General features: G+C 38.9%; 1 protein-coding gene across 7 annotated transcripts in view; it reads left to right on the top strand.

Annotated features, from left to right (window-relative positions):
* CDC42BPG (CDC42 binding protein kinase gamma) overlaps positions 1-22,626 on the top strand; it is a 135,972-nt gene that overhangs the window by 74,708 nt on the left and 38,638 nt on the right. For all 7 annotated transcript variants that reach the window (XR_011922103.1, XR_011922104.1, XM_072421345.1 and 4 more), the window contains 11 exons: positions 1,956-2,070; positions 3,427-3,575; positions 3,824-3,912; positions 4,017-4,066; positions 4,890-4,973; positions 9,964-10,069; positions 10,150-10,283; positions 11,409-11,533; positions 20,666-20,747; positions 20,985-21,201; positions 22,271-22,333. Coding sequence is in view for 5 of the 7 variants with exons in the window: in XM_072421345.1 (XP_072277446.1) it covers positions 1,956-2,070; positions 3,427-3,575; positions 3,824-3,912; positions 4,017-4,066; positions 4,890-4,973; positions 9,964-10,069; positions 10,150-10,283; positions 11,409-11,533; positions 20,666-20,747; positions 20,985-21,201; positions 22,271-22,333 (1,214 nt within the window). In the remaining 2 variants the exon portion in view is untranslated. The remainder of the gene's footprint in view (positions 1-1,955; positions 2,071-3,426; positions 3,576-3,823; positions 3,913-4,016; positions 4,067-4,889; positions 4,974-9,963; positions 10,070-10,149; positions 10,284-11,408; positions 11,534-20,665; positions 20,748-20,984; positions 21,202-22,270; positions 22,334-22,626) is intronic.

Here is a 22,626-nt window from a genome sequence, read left to right as displayed (position 1 = left end):
AAATGAAAGTAAGGCGGGTTACTAACAACTATTATAACCCCACTGCAGATGTCACTGATTGACTGACACAAGGACTCACTGGACAACCAAGATGCCTCTGTGAACCCACACTGCTCCTGTGCTGAGTCTGTGGCTGCCTATCAACAACACCCTGTCAGCTGAGCCTGCCTCACTTGAATTTTTACGCTAAGTTATCTCTTTTTCCACTAGTCATTCATCACCAATGTCATGCTTGCCATTGTGCCAGCTAGCAGTATACTTTACATTACATTTCTGCTGCTTCCGAGAGGCCAAAAAACTGCAGATGAAAACCCCCAGTACTGCCACAATGATAGGTACCATTTGCCTTTGCCTAATTTTTGAGCAAAGTATTGTAAGATTGAGAGTTGGGATTCATGTCATCTACTTCATGATGCAAACTAACAATATTGTCTACCTTCTTACTGCTTCCTGCACCACAGCAACAGTGCTGGCGCACAAAACATCTTGGTCAGGCCCTCCTACGTTTAATCACAAATTTCAGATATTTGTATAACAGTACTCCATTCACTTAAAATGTATTACACACTTCGGGGTGGCTTGACAACGCACTACACCCAGCTCTAGATGCCAGTTACTAATGCAGTCAACGCGCTGCCTCAAAGAGCCCACCGCTTCTTCCTGTTGCTGCTGCCTGTCAGTACTCCATTTACTAAAATTGTATTACACACTTCTGGGTGGGTGGCATTGTAGATGCACTACACCCAGCTCTAGATGCCAGTTACCAATGCGGTCCCCGCTCCTTCTCAGAGTCCACGGCCTCCTCCTGCTGTTGTTGCTGCTGCCTGTCAGTACTCCATTCACTAAAATTTATTACACACTTTTCTGTGGCATTGACAATGCACTAGACCCAGCTCTAGAAGCCAGTTACCAATGTGGTCCCTGCTCCGTCTCAGGGCCCACCGCCTCGTCCTCCTGCTGCTGCCGCCTGTCAGTACTCTATTCACTAAAATTGTATTACACACTTTTGGGTGGCATTGACGATGGTTCTAACACTCCATGACAATTACCAATGTGATCTTCCTGGCGATAGCCTTTTGGAACTTTTGTATTTTTCCCTTGTTGCCACTGTTCTCCTACACATACCTAGCAAATTTGGTGGTTCTTGCATGTAAAGGGGCATTGCTAATAATGTTTAAATTCGGCCTATTGACTTTAATGGAATTCGCAAATTCTGTTCGCCCAAATTTCACGGACCCATCGGAAGTTTGAGGAAAGTTTTGCGAGATTGTCAGAGACCTTCTTGCTCAACCCAATGTATGATATGATGCACATTTTACAGAATAGGATACATAAAGCATATAAACAGTTCTAATATATTTCTGTTTTTGTTACTCTAATATAACTGTGGAAGCATTTTTAAGGATTAGTTGATCTTCCAAGTCTGGTAAAATTGGTGTTTGAACACAAAAGGGCTTCTCATGTGTATATTAAATGATTTTATCACTCAGTTACTGGTATTACGAGAAAAGAAAATATTTTACTGTGCATATTCTGTCCAATGTAAGGCCCTATGGAGTGAGACCTTGTATGTCAAGACATTCTGACCAGTTTTTCCAATTTACCCCCTGCCTTTGTACACCTTTTTTGAACCATAATATAACCTCCATTAATATTATTTATTAGCTATGTCCTTACATAGATGTAATATGGTTAAAATGTATATATTTATATTTTTATTGTAATTTGCTTGGCAAGAAAAAGAAGTCTAGATTTGAGTCATCACAACATAGCACAAGACCAACATGAGACTCAAGTAACCTTTATATAATTCAAGACAGGTTCATTTTTAGTTTGGGCAAATGTTAATGTAGTTAGAAGTGCAGGTCCTGGTCTTCTTAACCCCTTGGTTAAAATGTTTATAGATACAGCTTCTGCAGATGTCACTTTATTGATTATTTTTGTCAATTTTGTAGGGTGAATGATGAGAAGCAGTCCCGTATGTATCTACAGGCTTTATCTGTCAAAATGACTGAAGAGCTTGAGGCATTGAAGAGTTCTGGAAGTCAAGCGCCATTGAGCAAGACAGGGGTAAGAAGTAGCAATCATTGATTTTAATTATTTTTTTAAAAAAATATTTAAGTCCTAAACTTTTTAAAGTAGGATATCTTTGGTGAAAGACTCGCTTAATTTCTGTTTGGGCCACTTAAAAGGTTCTGTCTTTCATTGTGTTTCTGGGGTCAAAGGTATGATGGGCAAATTGGGAAGAAAGATTTAGCTGAAATGATTTTCTTAGCTTCTCAAAAAATATATCTTGTAGTTGTTTTTTGACTTTGTGGTTTCACTGAGGTCTCCAGGGGTGGCTTATGTACATGTGTGCAATAGTGCTTATAAACTAAAAATGAACTTAAACTTTAAACTGTCTGATCCAGAAAAGGTCAGTGTTTCATTTACCATTTCAAACAAAACAAGCTATGCAACTCATGTGTTATGTGTGTCTGTGTAAGAAAAACGTAAACATTTTTAGGCAAGAATCGCAAACCCCAAAGCTGATTGCACACTATTTCACTGCATAGGTGCACTAATTTGTATGGATTGCATTAGAGCAACACATCCATTTCAACAGGCTGACTAATGCACCCTCACCATAAAAGGTGCATTCTGAATTTCTGCAGCCTAACGCATGTTATTAGTGCCGTGTCCAACACAAGTGCAATGAGAAGGTGCATTGAGATGCCATTCAGAATTTCGCCAATGCATGGAAATATGTGTCTTTTGCAGTATGACAGTGAAAGCAGGAGCCTAAATCAGCCTAAATGTACAATTAGTCCCCAGGTTACATATGAGATAGGGACTGTAGGGTTGTTCTTAAGTTAATATTGTATGTAAGTTGGAACATGTACATTATTTTAATAAATGCAATTAGGATAGATGTTTGTCTCAACATATTAGGCAGCGTGGTGTCATTTACTGTATAAAATCCTCACTGTGAGATAATCACAAACAAGGCAAAAAAAAAACTTTATGGAGCCTAGACATTTATTAACTTCTGGAACAAGCTGTGCTTTGATTTGCAACAAGAAACAACTGCAGAGCTTGTTTTAGTCATTAAACAGTTACAAGAGGCTGCAGAAAGGGCAGGTCACTCACATGTCCCCTAAGGTCACCCACAAACTCAGCTGTATTTAGCAAAAGATTTCTTCTGCAAGTCATGCAAACAGCCCCTATCCAGCCTCCGTCTTGCAAGCAGGGAACCCTTTTTCGTATCTAGGAATTGTCTGTATTGTAGGATGTCCTTAACCCGGGGACTACCTGTATAATTTTTCTATTCATAGATTCATACATTCATAAATTTTTGTGACAAGCCTATGCATGATGATTGTGCCATTATCATAAATTGTGGGCTTCTAGTGCCCTTACCTAACTGTTTTTTGTCTTCCATTATAGGAAAGCCAGTGGAAAGCACGTAGACTGCAGAAATTAGAGGCTTCAGGACGTTTAGAACTCCAGTCAGCCGTTGATGCAGAGATTCGAGCCAAGCAGTCTATTCAGGAAGAGTTGAACAAACTCAAATCTGAGAACCTTGAAACAGATAGGTGAGTTTTCTGATGTATATGGTGCATGTCTTACACCAAGCGGAGCAGTTTGACTGAATTTATTCAAAAGTCATTGTTTTGTTATAGATTACTGCATTTAGTTATCTTTTATGACGCTGCTTAACACATGTCTTTTGTCTTGACAATATGCTGACGTGTGTGCATTAGCTGTTCATACATAAGACATGAAGGGTAATAAAGTAAGTTGCGTGCTATGTTTTATGACACCATTTTCTTTGTTAAATTAGGAAGCTGCAAGAGGCAGATGAAGAAAACAAGAAGCTAAAAGCAGAACTAGAAAAACTGCGTGAGGAAGCAAAGGCAAAGATTTTGGCAGGTGATACATTGACATCATTTGTGATAAAATAATATGGCAAAAAGCAAGGCTGGGTTGTTCTAATTTGTCCTCATGACAAATCTTTTGTTTTGTTTATTTTTTAGAAAACAAGCCACAGCGCTCGCACATACCATTTCTGTCATTCCGCTCTGAGGTACAAGAAATTTTATGCAGATTCTTCTTTTTTTTATTGCCTCATTGTCCCATTGTCTCAGAACATTACAGTAAATTATATTTAAAGGAAAACACTTTTGGTGGGGGCATTAGGGATGGTATTATACTGTGTGTGCTGTTGTGGATAACTTTACCCAACCTGGATGCAGTGACAGTCTGCAGATAATCCACCAACTATGCTACTCATCTTCCCTCACCCTCCTTGCTTTATGTTGATTTCAAGGCCATACCGTGTGATATCATTTAGGCCCAGTGATTGGCTACGCAAGCCCAAAAAGTATGTGTGTTTGTAGTATTATTTAGGAGAACAGGCTAGCTTGACATTGCTGCAGTACTGTGCAGTGATTATCCTCCCTAGCAGTCTAAATCATCCAAATGTCCATGCAAAAAGCGGTACAATTTTTGCACGGAAATATATTTTTCATTGTATGCTATAATTCTTAGGCATATCTCACCGATATTTAATATTAAACTTTAAACAACAAAACACAAAAATCTGTTAAAAAAAGTTAATAAAAATATTTAAACATGTAATGTAAGTGTACAGTAGCATATATAATATATAAATATATTATATGAAATATATTATATGAATATTTCTTTGTTTGGCTCAATACAGCTATTTTGTATTAAATACGAGCTTATTTAACCAATATGAATAAGGACTGATGAGCTTTGTTATGTCATTGTTGGGGTTCAGATATATAATGTCTTGTTAAATTGTTTGTTTATAATCAGTATTGAAGTGTTGGATTAAAGAAGTAATATGCTATCATAGTTTTTTTTTTTTTTTTTTTTTTTAGCAGAAGGATTTGGTCAGTACAGAATCCTCTGAACAGTTCCAGACATTAAGCAATGTTATTATGAGACGTGGCGATAGAAATGATGTAAGTACAAACTGACAATCGATAATCTGGCCATCGATCATCTGGATCCTTCAGTTCCTGACATGAATTTCGGATCGCATTTACAATACAGGGACTGCAGTACACTGTTTAGCTACTAATGTTTTCATGGTGCTGTTCTGCAGAAACAGCTGTTAGGTTTTGCTTGCTAAACTAAATACACGCTGAGACGTCCCTGCTGCCTGCTCCATGGAACTGTGGCAGATCTCCGTGGGTGCTGCGAGAGGAAGACTGGTCTGTGTGTTAAGGTAAGTATAAAAAAAAAATCTGGAATTTTCAAAACCGGAGGTTGCTGGATTTTTGAATGTCAGCCTGTATAGGGTTATGTATTAAATTGTTGTTTAATACATTTCTGTAATATGCATATTTTTTTTATTTTAAAAGCTAACTTGCTAAGCTGTCACATTGATCCCCTGCTACTTTACCTGAAGCAAATGTGTAGATAAGGCATGGTGATTTTACTGCCCTGCATACCATTCCTAGGTCTGTAACCCAAAGGGCTCTATTTATAAAATTGGAAATCTGACATTCCCTCAAACATTACCTGGCGGGAATCAATTACTGCCATTGAAACACTCGGACCTGGAAGATTCCCTCCAGGGACTGTCACATTTCTTATTTTATAAATGGAGCCCAAACTGTTAAAGGAACTAAACTGAAAAGTGACTCCTCCATTTTACTCCTCCATTTCTGGTCGGTTGTTGCAACACACAGAGACTCAGTCTAGCACATTTACCTTTCCATATGAATTCAGAGAATAATTTATAAAAAGGTTTGAGGTCCATCATTTTATTACTAGAGGTAAACATTGAAGGATATATAGAGGTTTGGGAAAAATAATCATTTTTATCAAACTAATCCTCCCTAGATAGGACAGCATACGTTTTGACCAGTTGCGCAGTTGTTCACTAAGAGCTCTAAAAATCAGTTCGATCTCAGTATAATTTGTGGGGATTTTTAGTAATTTGTACTCCTGGGTACTGTATTTTCTCTTTACACCATATAAATGGGTAATTTCCACGCCATACAGGCTTCACAAATTTTGTCAAATATACAGCTTAAGATTTATCAAGATTAATCTTATAGCAAGATACAGAGCCATATTGAGCAATTAAATATAAGATAGGCGTCAGGCTGTGTGTCGGGTTTAGATATGTATAACAGCAGATCACCTGCAAAAGCAGTGATCTTAAAAGAAAGTGAACCCACTAAAATACCTTTAAATTCAGGCAAATCTTCCAAAAGTCTAAGAGGGTCCAAGGCCAAATTAAATCAAATAGAATTTGGTAGAGGGGGAGACCTTGTCTAGTTCCTCTAGAGAGAATTATGGGTCTCGATAAGCCCCCAGTATTATATAATTTGCACAACGGATTGTGATATATGAGGAAAACACTCTGTCCAAAATGTCCAAAAGCTCTGTGAGATAATCCTGTGTTGAGCAAAGGCCATTCTATTCTATCAAATGCTTTTTCTGCATCCAAACTTAACAGCATGGATTTGGAGTTATGTGACTTGGTAGACTGTACAGTAGCTGCAATAGCTGCCTGAATACCAGTTGTTGAATACTTATTACGTAACCCAGCTGATGTTTAGATAATATAGTGGGTAAAAACATCTGCAGCCTGTTTGCCATCAATTTAGTCAAAATCTTATAAATCAATGAAATTGGTTTATATGAAGGAAGGGAGTCAGGATCGTTACCCGGTTTTGGAATTAATGTAGTGTAGGCTTCATTAAAACCCGGGAAAGGAGTCTGATGAGACAATATTTCGTTGTAAACTTCTGGGAGCAAAGGGCTTACTTCAGGTGCTAAAATTTTATATTATTCTGCACAAAACCCGTCTGGGCCCGGCGTTTTATTGAAGGCCAAGGTACCAATTGTGCACAGAATTTCTGATTCAGTAACTGGGGTGTTAAGCTGCTCCCTACAAGTTGTGGATAGTTTTGATAAGTTAGCTTTTTCTAGTAAATGTTGAATCAAATAGGGTTGGGCTTCCTAAGCAGTATAAAGCTTTTGATAGTATCTTTCAAAGGCCTGTAAGATGTCACTATAAGATGTATAAAATCAGAAAATGGATCTTTTGCTCACAGTATATGCCGCTTTGTGCCTAACGGGTTAGGCAATCTGGACAACAGAGTACCTATTTATTTCCCCACCTATAGAATTTGTTCTTAGTATAAAGAACTTGCGTTTTCACTCGAGTAGCTACATGCGTATTTAATTGAACAACCGCCTCTTGCCAGGACTTCTTAGCCTCTCTATCATTACACTAAAGTTTTATATTTTCGTGCAACCTGTTCATGAAGAGCATTATACAGATATTATTCTCGGCTGCGTCTTGCCACAAAAGACATGATATAACCTCTCATAATGGCTTTCATAGTACGCCACAACAAAACCGAGCATACCTTTTTAAGGTCAACATAGGTGACTCAATTGTGTTGGTGATATTGCAACAACTCAATGACTCTTTATGTCTGCATATTCTTCACAAAGAAACTGAATGGCCAGTTTTGATCCAAATATGTTGCCATTGTGAAGGACACACTTTAAGCTCCGCTTTGAGCTATCGATGAATAGTTGCCATTCAGTTGAGTTATAGATTAGAATTCCCAATTCCTCCATTAAACCATGTATGTTATGGCAATACACAAAGCCACTGTTAATTCTAAAGTACTGCAGAAATGCAATTTCTCTGGTTCGAAAGTACTTGAAAAAAGAACGAATGTATCATAAGTTTTTCTCACGCAGTCTACATGCTAGGAGTTCTGAAGCCCCCTTTGATAGTCCCAAATCTCATGCCAAATCACTCAACTCATGCTGATCAAATCGCTTACGAACAGAGCCCTCTTCAATTTCAAACTCTTCATCATTGTTGTCACCTAGTTCATCACCATAATCGTGTTCATCAAGAGAGGGTAGTGTAACGAAAACCGGCACTGGGATTTCACCTGAATGAGCCACTAGGCGTAAAGCCGATGGTACACTAGGATACTCTGTTACATATATATTTCTTGTTTTATCCTAAAGTTTTCACTATACAAAAGTAACAGTAACTAAAATGATCTCCTGGCTCTCGCCAAACCATAGGTATACCAAATGGCATCCTATCATGTGTTCCCTTATGTCCACATCCATAAACCCTCGACACACTGTTTTCACACGTTATGAGGGGCCCAAGACTTATCTTGATCACAAAGTTTAACTTTGAAATATATTATATAGTCTTGCACTACAAATGTGGTAATGTTCGCCCTTTGACTGGGAATGGTGAAACTGCCACAGATATAACAAAATTAATCAGGCTTGTTTAGGCACTTATGATGAAAAACAGCAGCGCCAGACATGATCTGAAAGAAAGTAAATATGTGTGTAAGTAGAAAAATACATTTTACTCATTCACTACATAGAGCAGTGCACAACCTCTGACCACATTGTCTTGCGTGTAAATGAATAGCCTATACAAATCCACGCTACAGTAATCGCATTAATATAAGTGGTAGAGTAAAAATCTGGTGTGATAGAAGAAAACTAACTGCACTTTCAGAATCGGCATACCTATTTTAGTGTAAATATGCTTAAAAATTGAAGTCAACAAAAAATATGTTCAAAATTGTTCCCCAGTGTTATAGATCCAGTGACATTGCCATTGTATCTCTGTGCTTTTCTGTGCCAAACAGGCTAAAAATGGCTGGTGTAAGGGGGTCATGCACGTAATATATAGAATTTCCCGGAGTGGGGTGGTTATGGATTTCTTGTATGTATTGTAGCAGGAGAGGAAGGGGTTCTGAGCCAAGCATGCTGTTCCCCAAATTTCTGCAGAGAATGTGGCATTGGAGCAGCATGTGAGCTGATTACCTGTTTCGGCATCCACTGTTACTACTTAAGTGATCACCTCTGCTGTGTCATGTACCTTACATGAGGAGTCAGAAGCAGCTGCTACAGCAAGTGAGTAAATCTGCCAATAAAGATGAAGGATCCTACCTATCTACCTGCATCTAGGAAAACCTGTCTGCCTCTCATTAGGGTAAAATCTGCCAGTGACTGGGGGAAGGTGATAGTGAACTAGAGTTTGGTAAAATAATGTATTTGTCTATTGGGAAAGGTTCATGCTGCTGCTATATTATTTAGGAAAATAAAGAGGTGGGCCAGGCAGAGTTCAACTGGGGAAGAACAAAAGGTTGATGCTCAATGTCTTCCAAAAATGTGGCTGGCTGTATCTGAATTCCCTGGTTGATTCAGGGCTATTGGGTGACTTGTCTTCATTGCCACACACCTTGAAAATTGAAATGAAATTCTAAATTCTTAGTCTACTCATGTGTAAGAACTTTTTCCAGCATTAGTTCTCTCTTCAGTATAGTCAGCCTTGTTGGTTTATACATGTAGTTTGTAATTAATTGCGGACTGTGTGCAGTTTTGGTTTCATTTAATCTTCTAGTGTACAGGAAATATATTGCAATCTGAATATTACATTTCACACATTAGCATATTCATGTTTTGCTACTGCTAAACTGGAATCAGATCTTGCTTTGAATTACACAGATATGATTGATTTCATGTACATACATACATTCAGAAATCTGGGCTAGCTTTTATTTCGGACCAATATGCCTTATGAACACAGTAACCAAATGCAGACAGTTTGCTGAAGCTTGGTTGGCTGAAATTAGCAGTGTATACTGCTCAGTATATAACTTTATCTACCTCTTTACCTTAAATAAATTTTTGCGTGTGACTTTATAAGCCAGTGGTCATTGAATCAATTTTAAAGTTTCTTTATTTTATAAAGTAGTAAGGATGTCTTAATTTAGCACATTACTCATTATTTATAATAATATAATTTCACAGGCCATTTCATGTGCATACATTATTTAGCAGCTTTGGAGGGAATTGCTACAAGATTTCAATATTTCTATTTTATAAAAGTGATTTCGGAACTCCTTGCTTCATATATAAACATTTCTCTTACAGCCCAAATCACACTCTTTTAAAGTGAAAAATTTTGCATCTCCAACAAAGTGTTTACGCTGTACATCTGTTATGGTTGGACTGTCACGGCAAGGATTGGGCTGTGAAGGTGAGGGATAAAAACAATGCACATTTATTAAATACAGCAATGGAGAAAGGCCAGTCTAACTGTTTGTTTTGTTTTTGTAGTTTGCAGCTACATGTGCCATGTATCATGCCGAGAGGGTGCCAATATCTGCCCTTCTCCACCTAGTCAAAATAAGAAGATCTATGGAGTGGATCCAGTAACTGGCAGTGGAACAGCCCTGGAAGGATACTTATCAGTGAGTATTTTTGACAAATGTAGTATATATATATGTGTCCACCAGTTTGTCCAGTGTGAGCATCTGTACACAACAGAGCAATTGCTATGGACTTATAGATCTACGTTTTTGTACATGTCCTGTCTACTAGTGCCCTGTATGTAAAATGTCATTCTTAACTTGTGGTTTCAGAATTATACCATATGTACATATGAGACATTAGCATTGCATAGTTTTTTTCATATAACGTGCGGCTATTATGCAGTTCCAGTGGAAAATATTGCTCCATGTACTGTAACCGAAGCAAGCTTTGCAATAAAATGTGGGACACAAAAGGTACTGACCGAAAACAACAATTAATATACAATAAAAGTGACTTTACTTCTGAGAAAAATGTGGGGTTGCCATTGTGGACCTAATTCTGAATATGATATTTGCCTAGCTATTATGTTGTTGAAATGGCTTCAGTACTTTGCCTTAATAACTAAAAACAAGCAAGCAGCAAACGGGTAAAATATTTGGAACTCCTGATATGCATGCTTGCTCTAGGTCACTCACTAGTTAGCTTGTGTTTATTTTTTGGGTTACAGAATTTTGTTATGATGTGGTCTTTCAGTATGTGATTTATTTAGGCAAGGTGTAATTGTGCCACAACTAAACTTAATGTACCTGAAGCTATGTGATTCATACTTCCTTCTTAACTGTTGCTTATATCATGTATAATAATTTCAAAAGACCTTCATTTAAATTCATGGGGCAATGCAGTGTTAATCAGTGTTACCTTATCAATATGTTAATATCTTATTTATAATGTTTTGCTGAAAAATTATCTGCCATGAAGATAAAATATTTCTAATAAAGAAAGCATTTTGGGTCATTTTGCAATGCCTGATTTTACCAGCAGATTGTGCTACATGATTGTCAAACTGTATCTAGACATGTTGGTTAAAAACAGAAGCTTATAATACAATTCTCCAGGAAATCTGTCTTGAGATTCAATGTAATAAGTTTTAGGATTACTTTTTGCAAGAATATAATTTTATATTAAAGTTTTTTTTTGTACTGGTTTAAGCATGACATGTAAAATTACAAAGATTATACGTATTGTATGTATGTGCCTGTAATAGATATGTAATTGGTATTTAGGTCCCCAAGCCAGCTGGAGTAAAGAAGGGATGGCAGCGAGCCTATGTAATCATAAGTGATTTCAGGATCCTTATCTATGATGCCAGCAATCAAGCAAACACAGTTTTACAGGCCATTGACATGAGGTTTGTACCAAAGTGCAAAAGTCTGTTGTCAAATGTGCACACTACCAATCTCTGTTTTATTTGTTATTTAGTTGTGTGTTCTTACAATTAAGGTAAATATTCCATCTTTTTTTTTTTATTTAAGTTACAAAAGAAATTTACATTATCTGCAAGTATATTTGGTAAAATAGTTATGTAAAAAAAAGTAAACTGATGTCATTTATTAGGAATTTCCTTTGATCACCACTGAATAAAGCTATGCAATTGCATTGTTACCCTTCAGAAAATGTCAGTGACTTAATTGAGAAAGATTGTAGTAAACTTCTAGACCGTCAAATTGCTTTATAGGTAACAATAAAAGCGTTATTGTATCCTTTATTATTTTGCAATGTGTTGCAAAATGTCTTTACTGGTTACCACAAGAGCTCATCTTCAAATATGTTAGTCATGAGAGTGCGCATGCGCTGGCGTCCATGGCTGTAGCCTGATAGACTGCTTGGCTCCCCAACAGCTCCTATCCCGGCCCTGAGCATGCAGATTCGGCAGCCTGTGCAATCGCTCGGACGGGGAAACTATCCAGGAGCACACACGGCTCCTAATAATGGTTGGAAAAGCAACGGGCAAAAACAAAGATCGGGTGGCCCGCTCCCAAACCCCGCGGCTCCATTCCAAGATGGCTGACCGCCAGGACCAGCTACACGTGGCATGGCCTTTACAAAGCCGATCTATTAGGATCCCAACTGACCGGATCAGGTGGGGGCAAGGATCCAGAGGCAGGAGGGTGGAAGGGGTCTTCTCCCCCAGTGTCCCCAGAGGACTTTTTAGCGTGTCCCTGCTCCCCAGCTACACAGCATGCTGAGGCTGTTTCTCAGAGCTTTTTTCCAGCACACAGCCCTGGCTCTCCCTTTCTTGGATGTAGGGAATCCGTCTTCAGTTGGCCCCCCTTCATGTGCTACTAGAGGGAACAGATAAAGGGCCTGTCTCAAAGAGCTGAATCTTCTGAAGTGCTGATCCCACTACCTGAGGGAGAATCCAGATGATTTATCCACTTGACAGTGCTTTTACAAACCGACTTACCTAAAACCATGGCATCCATTACTCCTGAACTGAGACAAGGGTTTTAGGGACAGATTTCAAATGATTGAACAAGCCTTGGATACCACTACTACTAGAGTTTCCAAAAACTCTAAACAGATATCCTTGCTAGATTTTCCAGATAGAGGACCTACATCATAAAATGGATAAAAAATCGCTCAAGGCGCTCCAACTTTCACATTAGAGGTTTACCAGAGTCCTTTAAGGATGTTACAACTGTGGTCAAGCATTTTTTCTGGCAAATGTTGCCTGATGTTCCTGATTCCCATCTTAAAATTGACAGGGCCCACAGAGCCTTGTTAGCTCCTAAAGCTGATGGTCCCCCTAGAGATAGATAGAGGGGTTTTGACTCGATGTTAAGGGAGGGTGTTGCGGTGCAAATTTACTCTGATTTTCACCCTGTACTATACAATGCCGGGGTAAAGTATCCCTAGGCCTTTCCCCCTTTTTTTGGGCTTCCTCAAGCTTTTGGAACTCTAATTTTTGATCCTTCGGAAGAAGATGTCGTTCAGGACATGGTTGTCTATCTTTGCGTGTGATATTTGATTGTTTCTGTTTTGGTTGTGTCCTATATTGTACGAGGGCTTAACTCCCCTAAGGCTTTTCCATTACTACCACTCAAAGTGGACATTTTAGCTTTACAAGAGACCCATTTCTCGAATAGTTCTATGCCCCGTTTTTTGCATAAAAGATTCCCTATTATCAAAGCAAACTCTGATAAGAAAAAATGCAGAGTTATGTTATGTTTTGCCAAGCAGTTAAATTTTTTTGCCCCTTGATATGATTAAAGACCCTGGCGGTAGATTTCTTCTGGTGCGTGCCAGATGTTAACTGTTGTTACTTACTACACTCCTAACGATGGCCAAATTGAATTTTTTGCTTCCCTGTTATGTAAAGTTGCCTCTTTTACTTAGGGCGCCCTTCTGATGTTGGGTGACTCTACTCTAGTGTTGGACCAGTTCCTGGATAAAACTAGTATTCCTAGATATAGGTTCCCACCCAAGAAAAGTCACAGGCTTCCCACTCTTTTGAAATATAGTTACATAGTAGGTTAGGTTGAAAAAAGACATACATCCATCAAGTTCAACCACTAGGGAAATAAACATATCCCAGATATAAAACCCTTTAAGGCATAGTTGGTCCAAAAGAAGGCAAAAAAAACCCTGGTACAATTTGCTTCAACGGGGAAAAAAATTCTTTCCTGATTCCATGAGGCAATCGGATGTTCCCTGAATAAACAGTCACTGTTATTTTTACTTTAAAGCCTTAATACCCGGTTATATCCTGTGCTTCTAGAAAAACATTAAGCTTTTTCTTAAAGCAGTCTATAGTAGTTGCTGAAACTACTTCCTGAGGGGGCTGATTCCACATTCTCACAGACCTTACAGTGAAGAATCCCTTCCTTATCTGGATCTTAAACTTCTTTTCCTCCAGACGCAAAGAGTGCCCTCTTGTTCATTGTAATGATCTCAAAGTTAATAATGGGGAAGAGAGTTCTTTATATGGATCGTTTATATATTTATACAGGGTGATCATATCCCCCCTTAAACGTCTTTTCTCAAGGGAGAATAGATTCGGTTCAGCTAATTTCTCCTCATAGCCGAGCTCCTCCATTCTTTTTATTATTTCAGTGGCCCTTCTCTGCACTCTCTCCAAGTCGACAATGTCCTTTTTATGAACTGGTGCACAAAACTGAACTGCATATTCCAGATGTAGCCTGACCAATGCTTTGTACAAGGGCAGGATAATGTCCTCATCTCTGCAGTCTATTCCTCTTTTAATACAAGAAAGTACTTTGCTAGCTTTAGATATTGCAACTTGGCATAGCATGCTGTTTTTAAGTCTATGATCTACCAGAACCCCCAGATCCTTTTCCATTTCTGACTCCCCCAAATGTATTCCCCCTAGACCAGGGGTCAGCAACCTTTACTATCAAAAGAGCCATTTTGCCTCCTCTTCCACTAAAGAAAAATAGTCTGGAGCCGCGGATAGGGAATCCCCCTCCTCCGCAGTGTCTTGGGAGGAAGGGGATCCCCCATCAGAGATCTCCCCGCGGCAGCCGAAGGGAGCCACAACAAGGAGGCTGAAGAGCCGCATGCGGCTCCGGAGCCGCAGGTTGCAGACCCCTGCCCTAGACAGTATGAGCCATGCATGTTGTTAGCTCCCAAGTGCATAATTTTACATTTATCTATATTAAATGTAATTTGCCACTTGGCCGCCCAATCAAACAGTACATCCAGATCTGCTTGTAGATTATAGACATCCTGTATGGACTTAATTCCAATACATAGTTTGGTGTCATCCGGAAACACAGAAATGGTACTTTTAATCCCAAAATCTATATCATTTATGAAGATGTTAAACAGTAAAGGTCCCAACTCTGAACCCTGGGGTACACCACTAATAACCTTAGACCATTCCGAGTATGAATCATTAAATACAACTCTCAGGATTAGAAAAGCCAATCTGTAAATGGATGGAGAACTGGCCTAAAGATCACATCCAACAGACCCTAACTTGCAAATTAACCATCTGTGGTTACAAATGCTTTAGCAAAGCCCAAGTACACTATATCAACTCCTGTTCCACTGTCTACCTGTTTACTTACTTCCTCATAAAAAAGAGTACATTTGTTCGACAACTTCTGTCTTTCTTGAAGCCATGCTGACTATCACTTATAATATTATTTTCTAGCAGAAACTCCTCTATGTGGTTCTTTATCAAGCTCTAAGACCTTTCCAACTATGGACGTTAAAACTAGCGGGTCTGTAGTTACCTGGTAATGACTGCTCCCTTTTTGAAGATAGGAACCACATTGGCCTTATGCCAATCCATCGGTACCTTGCCAGTGACTAAAGAGTCTCTAAAAATTAGAAATAATGGCTTTGAAATAACTGAGCTCAGCTCTTTGAGAACACATGGATGTAATCCATCAAGTCCTGGTGCTTTGTCAACCTAATGTTTCCCAGCTGTTTCTCAATCATGTCAATTCTGAGCCATTGTGACTCATTAAAGGCAGTGACATAGCTATTATGAATTTGGACTTGAGCTCTGCCATTTTCCTTCGTTTACACAGAGCTAAAAAAAAGTGTTTAGTAAATCTGCCTTGTCTTTATTTCCAGTTACCAACTCAACGACATCTTTTAAGGGGCCTACATGCTCAGATCTGATCTTTTTGCTATTAATATATTAGAAAAAATTTTGGTGTTTGCTTTACACTTTATTTTCCTTTCCTTTGCAATCTGTCTTTTATTTTGAAGTTTTGCAAATTTTATCTCCTTTTTACATCTTTTGTTATATTCTTTAAAGGTTTCAAATGATGAAGGTGATCCTTCATTTTTATATTTTTGGATAGCCCTTTTCTTGTACCTTATGGCTTTTTTAACATCAGCTGTAAGCCACATGGGTTTAAATTGTAGCCTCTTAAACTTATTACCCATTGGAATATATTTTTCAGTTTGCTTTTGTAGAACAGGCTTGAAACATTCCCATTTCTGTTCTGTGTTCATTGAGGACAATATTGTCTCCCAGTCCAAGTCACAGAGAGCCGCCCTTAATAATGGAAAATTTGCTTTCTTAAAATGAAATGTTTTTATCTTTCCTGTTTTTGCTTCCTTTTTACAGCTTACATTAAATGAAATCATATTATGGTCACTGCTACCCAGATTCTTTTATTTGCACATTTGTTAAAAAACAAATATGACTTGAGAGATGAAGCCTTCTGAACGGGATTACTCCTACTTTTCTGTAGCCCACAATCAATACTCCCAAATTGACCACATTTTTATCCAATCCAGGTTGGTTCCCCTAGCATGTAAAGCAAGAATTCTCTCAGTCCCCTGGTCAGATCATGATCCAGTGACAATGTGGCTCAGGGGTTTCCGAGCTACTCCTGGTTTGCGGTGGAGGCTCAGAGAGAGCTTTTTGCTAGATCCAGCTGTACAAACTGAGATAGCCTGATTTCCAACTATTTTATTACTAACGTACCTGGGACAGTTCCCCAGCCATTATGGGGAAGCCTATATGGCGTATATTAGAGGGGAACTAATTAGATTGGGGGCCCAACAGAAGAAAGCTTGGGATAGACTTATAGAGATGAAAATGAGTGATTATCTTGCCCTACAGCTGCAACATAAATCTAATCCCGCCAACGACCTCTGTCCTCAAATTGAGGCTTTGCCTACTGAACTCAATTTGCTGTTGACTACGAAAGCCGAAAAATCATTTGAGGTGGGCGGGACATAGATTTTATACATGGGGTGATAAACCCGGGAAGTTGTTGGTAAAAAAAAAAAAAAAAAGCTCAACCCTAGATCAAAAGTTTTTTCCCTACCTAAAATTAAAACTAAAGATGGCAGTTTACTCAAAACCCAGAAAAAAAAAATCTTATCGGCCTTTGAGGACTATTACCACACCCTTTATGGTAAGCAACATAATGTATCACAGGCTTCTCTTGAAGCCTTTTTTCAATAAAATTAATCTTAAGCCTAGGCATGTCCTTCATTTAGAAAAACCCATATCAGAGAGGAAGCGTTAAAAAAAAAAAAAAAAAAATTATATATATATATATATATATATATATATATATATACATACACACACAAAGAAGATGATTTCCACCTATACATATGCTATGTATCACGTAGGATATATATATATATTTTATATTACAGGTTTTAGGATTTTTATGCACTCTTGTTAAAACAGTTTTTTTTTTTTTTATTTAAAGTTTATTTAAAAATAAATGAATGAAATATTGGACACATGTCGGTGATTTATGCCAAAGAACTATATTATATTCCTGTATATAAATATATATACATATATTCATGTTTTGCTACCTGTTAAGGGCCAAAATCCGCACCAGCCCCTCTGTCAAATTTTGGAACCCATTGTGGCCTTTGAGTCAAAAAGTTTGCCCACCCTTGTTCTAGATAGAGAAGTGAAAAGTTCCCCCGAAGCTGCTTTATTTAGATGGTGTGTCCTGGAAGCCCCCATATCCCCATTAAAACTCCTAAAGCTGATTCTGCTAGCCACTCGGATCACCCTTGCTAAATCCTGGAAGTCTCCTACTATATCAATAGGCCCTTTCTATGGCAAAATGGACTGGATTATGATCAATGACAAGGTGACTCATATGCTTCAGTATACACTGGTGAAATTGGATAAGTTGTGGGATCCTGGAGGACATTTCGTTCATCTAACCCAGATGCTTAATTCATCTTACTCAGTTCATGTACCTAGTTTTCTTCCTTTTTATCCCCCTTTCTGTTTTCTCTCTTTCCTGATGTGTCTGGTTTGTTTTTGTTGTTGTGTCTTGTTGTGTTTTTTGTGTGTTTACTGTTGTTTTCCATATTTTTTTTGTTGTTTTTGTTTTTTTGTAAAGGTGAAAATTTTTTACAGGAACTGGATTCAAATTTTTGTATCTGCCTTGGTCTTTCTAACCCTGTTTTTTTTTTTTTTTTGTTTTTTTTATATGCAAAATTCTGAGAAGGCCGATAATTTGTTTTGCCTGTTCCTTGTACTCGCACTTCTATTGTAATCACCTGCAAAATGGTATTTAAGTGACTGGCTTATGTTCATTTCTTTGTTAAAAATTCCTAAAAATACTATTGAAATACAAACAAAATATGTCCGTCATGAAAGAAATACTGATACTGTCATTGCTCTTGAAAAGAATTTGTTTTGTCTTTCATGTTGACCCTTTTGCTTTAATGCTGACTTGAAACAGGGTCAGTCTGTATAGTGACCAGAGTCCAGGGGAGAGACTTGTCAATCAAGATACTAACTCCCCTGGCAGGGGAAGAGGAAATACTATGTCATCCCCTTAGTATTAACTGGGCGGGGAGTAGCCAGAGACCCTCCATAAACTCTTTCTAAGCAAGAGTTATTAACGAAATAAACAGTTAACACAGTGTATTTAAACTAGTGCGTGGACATAATAGGCATAAACATAGGCAGTCAAGGCTGGGCCTAACAGTAGAACAAGTACATGTCGTGGCCATGGAGAAAATGATCTTGGGTTAAATATAGAGGAGGGTGAGAACCAACCCATCCCTGCCTTGGTCACCTCCAGCAAAATATATCCAATATCTTGTCCCCATGGCCCGTCATACTGACACCCAGATATCACAGAAAAGCATTTTAAAATAGCTAAATGACTAAATATGGCAGAATGCAATAGAAACAATATAAAGCTAAATGCATAAACCCTAAATACGTCCACAGTACACATAACACATGCAGCTAGGTCCAACTGCAAGATTACATCAGGTCTCTCAAGTAAGTAAGGCTGTAAATGCATTAACCATTGTAGGAGAGGACTCATAACACAGCCACTTAGCCAAAAGGGCCGCAAATGCTGTGACATCAGTATAAACATAGAAAAAATGCAAAACAAATGTCTCAAAAAACATTCCAAATAGTTACTCCTGCTATTAAATCTGTAAAGTTTAATTACAAAGCACAATCGCCTGACAAAAAAAGGATATTGTTCAGTCCTCCTGGGCAGTAGGTGCCTGGGCTCTCTGCACATCTACTGGATCGTTCCTCCTGGGCATATCAAATCTGCAGCTTCGCTGCGAGAGGGTCAAAACGTCCAAAGGAAATTCCAACCAATTTGGAATGTTAATAGGATCTAAAACCAACATGGTAAATAGAGCAGGAAGCTGAGTATAATGATGTAGTGGGAATGTCTTACCAGCCTTCAAAACTAACAAGTGAAACGGGTGACCCCATTTATAATATGCTCCGGCAGAGCGGATCAGTTCCAAAAAGTGGGCGCAGCATGCGTCGCATAAGTAGGGTTGGTGCTGATACATCTGGTAATAGCTGTATTACCATCAAAATCCACCGGACCATTATACCAGGCTTTCCTTAAAATCTCCTCCTTTAGAGTGTAATGGTGAATGCGACATAGAACATCATTCGGCAAATTGGAACCAGGATTTCTAATGCTGCAAACTCCTATGTACTCAGTCAAGTTCTCTAGCGGTAGCCAGAGGGCTATCCAGTAAAGTGTTAAAGATGCCGGTCACTGTAGCACACAGATCATTATCTGCTGTAGCTGTTGGGATACCGCATAGGCGAACATTATTTCGACGGCTGCGATTTTCAAGATCATCAGAGCACAGGAGTAAAGAGGTAAGTTGTGATCTAACTTCCCTCACCGAAGTTTCTAAAGCTGTGACTGAAAAATTCATTGCAGATGAGGACGCCTCTAGGTTAGTAATTCTGGTATCTACTACAGTCATACTTTGTTGCATTGTTTCAAGTTCCCTACGCAGGGAGCGCTCAATGCGAATAGCTATGGCTAAGTCTTTGTGGGCAAGGAAGCAAGAAGTCCCTGTAATATTGCCTTGTGACAAACACTCAGTGTGGAAGGCATGCACTGTACAGGACCCTGATGCTAATATGCCCTGTGAGTCTTCCTGAAAAACCAGAGGCATACTGCCTGGCATATCAGGGGAATTAGCTGTGGGGCTGTGCACGCTGCTGAGGCTCCTGTGCTAGTGCTGGGAGGGGATGAGCGGGAGGACGCCATATTGGAGGATATGTGCTTCTGTGTGAGACAGCTCTGAGTGGGGTAATTAGCGGGAAAGATCTGTCGTCTTACCTGTTCGTTTGGGTCCCGGTGTTCTCTTCCTGCACGGCATAGGTTTCCGGGCAGGGAAATGTAAGTGGCAGCTGCCAGACTGAATTATTCAGCAACAGTGGCGGGAGCTCTTATTGCCTCTTCACTCTGCCATCACGTAGCCACGCCCCCTGTGTCTTTGTAATTCTGCGAGTAATACCTATTGGCATCAGCATGACATTAATGCACTGTAAGGGTGGCATTCTGACCACTACTGTAAGGGAAGCTTACTTGCTACCAATGTAAGTGCCTGATGGATTGGCATTAGCAAGAGTTCCAAAACATGAAAAGACTTCTAAAGGTTCCTTTGCAATAAGATGGTTGACAAATGTTGCTCTACGTAATCACTTGTCTTTTTACTTAAGAATATTTACCACTATAAAAGTATTAAGTTGCTTTTTCCTTTTTTTGCACTTCCCTTTTAGGGATAGTAATTTTTCTGTAAGTTCGGTCTTGGAATCTGATGTGATTCATGCAAACCCCAAAGATGTTCCTTGTATATTCCGGGTAAGCATTAAACACCCTCAAACCCCCCAAAAAAGGTTTATATATTTTTGTCACTGCTGCATTTCACATTTAGCAAACCTTTACTGTGTTTTTTGAAGTTCAAAGGCTATTTTATAGATTTTATTTTTAAAAGTTTTAAAGGCTTTTTGTTTGTTAGTAGTTGTTCCTGTATGCACTAATGTTTCTGAATACTCCAAACATTCATGGCGTCAACATGTTCATTCCTGTGCATTACAGGTAACTTTCTTTCAGCTCTCATATCCACCTACTACTACAACTCAGCTCCTGCTGGCAGACACTGGGGAGGATATGCAGAAGTGGGTTCAAGTACTGAATGAGCTAAAATCACTCTTGAATGAACAGAAGCCACAAGACCGCTCTGTCCGATTGCTGAAGGAGGCTTATGATAGCGCGTTGCCACTAATAAGGACTGCACAGTGTGCAGCCATCATAGGTAATGTATTGGTAATACAATAGGGTTTTTGTTTATTTTACCATTAGCCCAGGTATGAGCTTATATTAAAGCTAGATAAGAGATGTGGTGCAAGAAAGGATTGAAAACCTTTGACCTGATTCTTGTGTGCCAAAGTTTACCTTGCAACACATGGAGACTCATTGATTGGTGGGCAAGGTGAATGGTAGTTTATAATGAAATCATGAGGCATGGGCATTAGTTACACAGTTTTGCTCAATTAGTCCACATTTGTCAGCTGTCTAGAACGCATTTTGCAATTACTATTTTACTTTTAAAAAAGAAACTCATCTACCCATGCAATGCATAAAAATAAAGGCAGATATGTTAGTAGTCCAGCGTAGGTGGTAAAAGAGTGTTGTCACAAAAGTGTGTTTTTCAGAGGGAAAAATTAGAAAAAAATTTAAGCCTGTGAAAAGGGAAATGATGCAGCCCCCAACATTAAAGGACAAGAAACTATTGATATAATAAATGATTGTTAATTTATCCATCCAGATGGAAATATATAGGGACCCTGTTTCTTAAAGAGGAAGTAAACTGAAAAATGCCCAAAACAATAAAAAACGCAATTACCTTTAATCCCGCAGAGCATTTGATAGGTCCAGAGGTGTCTTCCATCGGGTCCCGCATCGTCCCTGCATCGGACTTTGTGTCGGTGCTGCAGGCGCCGCCATCTTTGCTACTTCTTCCAGTTTCTTCAGGTGCAAGATCAGGTGACATAGGTTGGGAAAAAACTTGCTGCGCATGCGTGAGATTGGCAATTTTTTTTTTGCATTTTCCCAAAAAGGCTCCTACTGCGCAGGCATGCGCAGAAGGAGCACCCAAGAGCCTCCCGGGATGCGTGACAAAGGTGTCCCGGGAGGCTTTGAGAATTAGGGGGTGGTGTTGCACTTATATACACACAGTATACAGTATAGTAAATACAGTGACACAGTAAAAATTCTGAGTTTAGGTATGCTTTTAAGTTGCACTTCTAACATAAAGCCCTAAGTACCTATTGCATTTAAATTAGAGAATACAATAATACTAGAGTGTTTATTGTGGTTTGTAGATCACGAAAGAATTGCTTTGGGAACAGAAGATGGACTTTTCTTGTTACAAATGAATAATAATGGTAAGGATGTATACAGCTAAAGCTTACAGCTAAACTTTGCATCTATTATAAGTTTTCTGGAAAATTGTTTGTGACCTTCTTCTACAGTAAAGTAGTAAAGTAAACTTGCTACAATCGTTTACCCCGAACCAAGGTCAGGGTAGCTTAAAGTATGCGTTACAGTGCAATCGGATTACAACTGAAAAAAAATACTTATCTTGTCCCCGCAGCTCCTCCAGAGATGTCTTCTCTTTTCTGTCTTCTCCTGGCGTGTGCAGTGACGATCTCTGGGGTTTCCCGGTGACGTCCCTGCA

Source organism: Pyxicephalus adspersus, chromosome 9, assembly GCF_032062135.1.
Source record: "Pyxicephalus adspersus chromosome 9, UCB_Pads_2.0, whole genome shotgun sequence".
Classification (NCBI taxonomy): Eukaryota; Metazoa; Chordata; class Amphibia; order Anura; family Pyxicephalidae; genus Pyxicephalus; species Pyxicephalus adspersus.
This window is presented reverse-complemented; position numbering and strand designations above follow the sequence as displayed.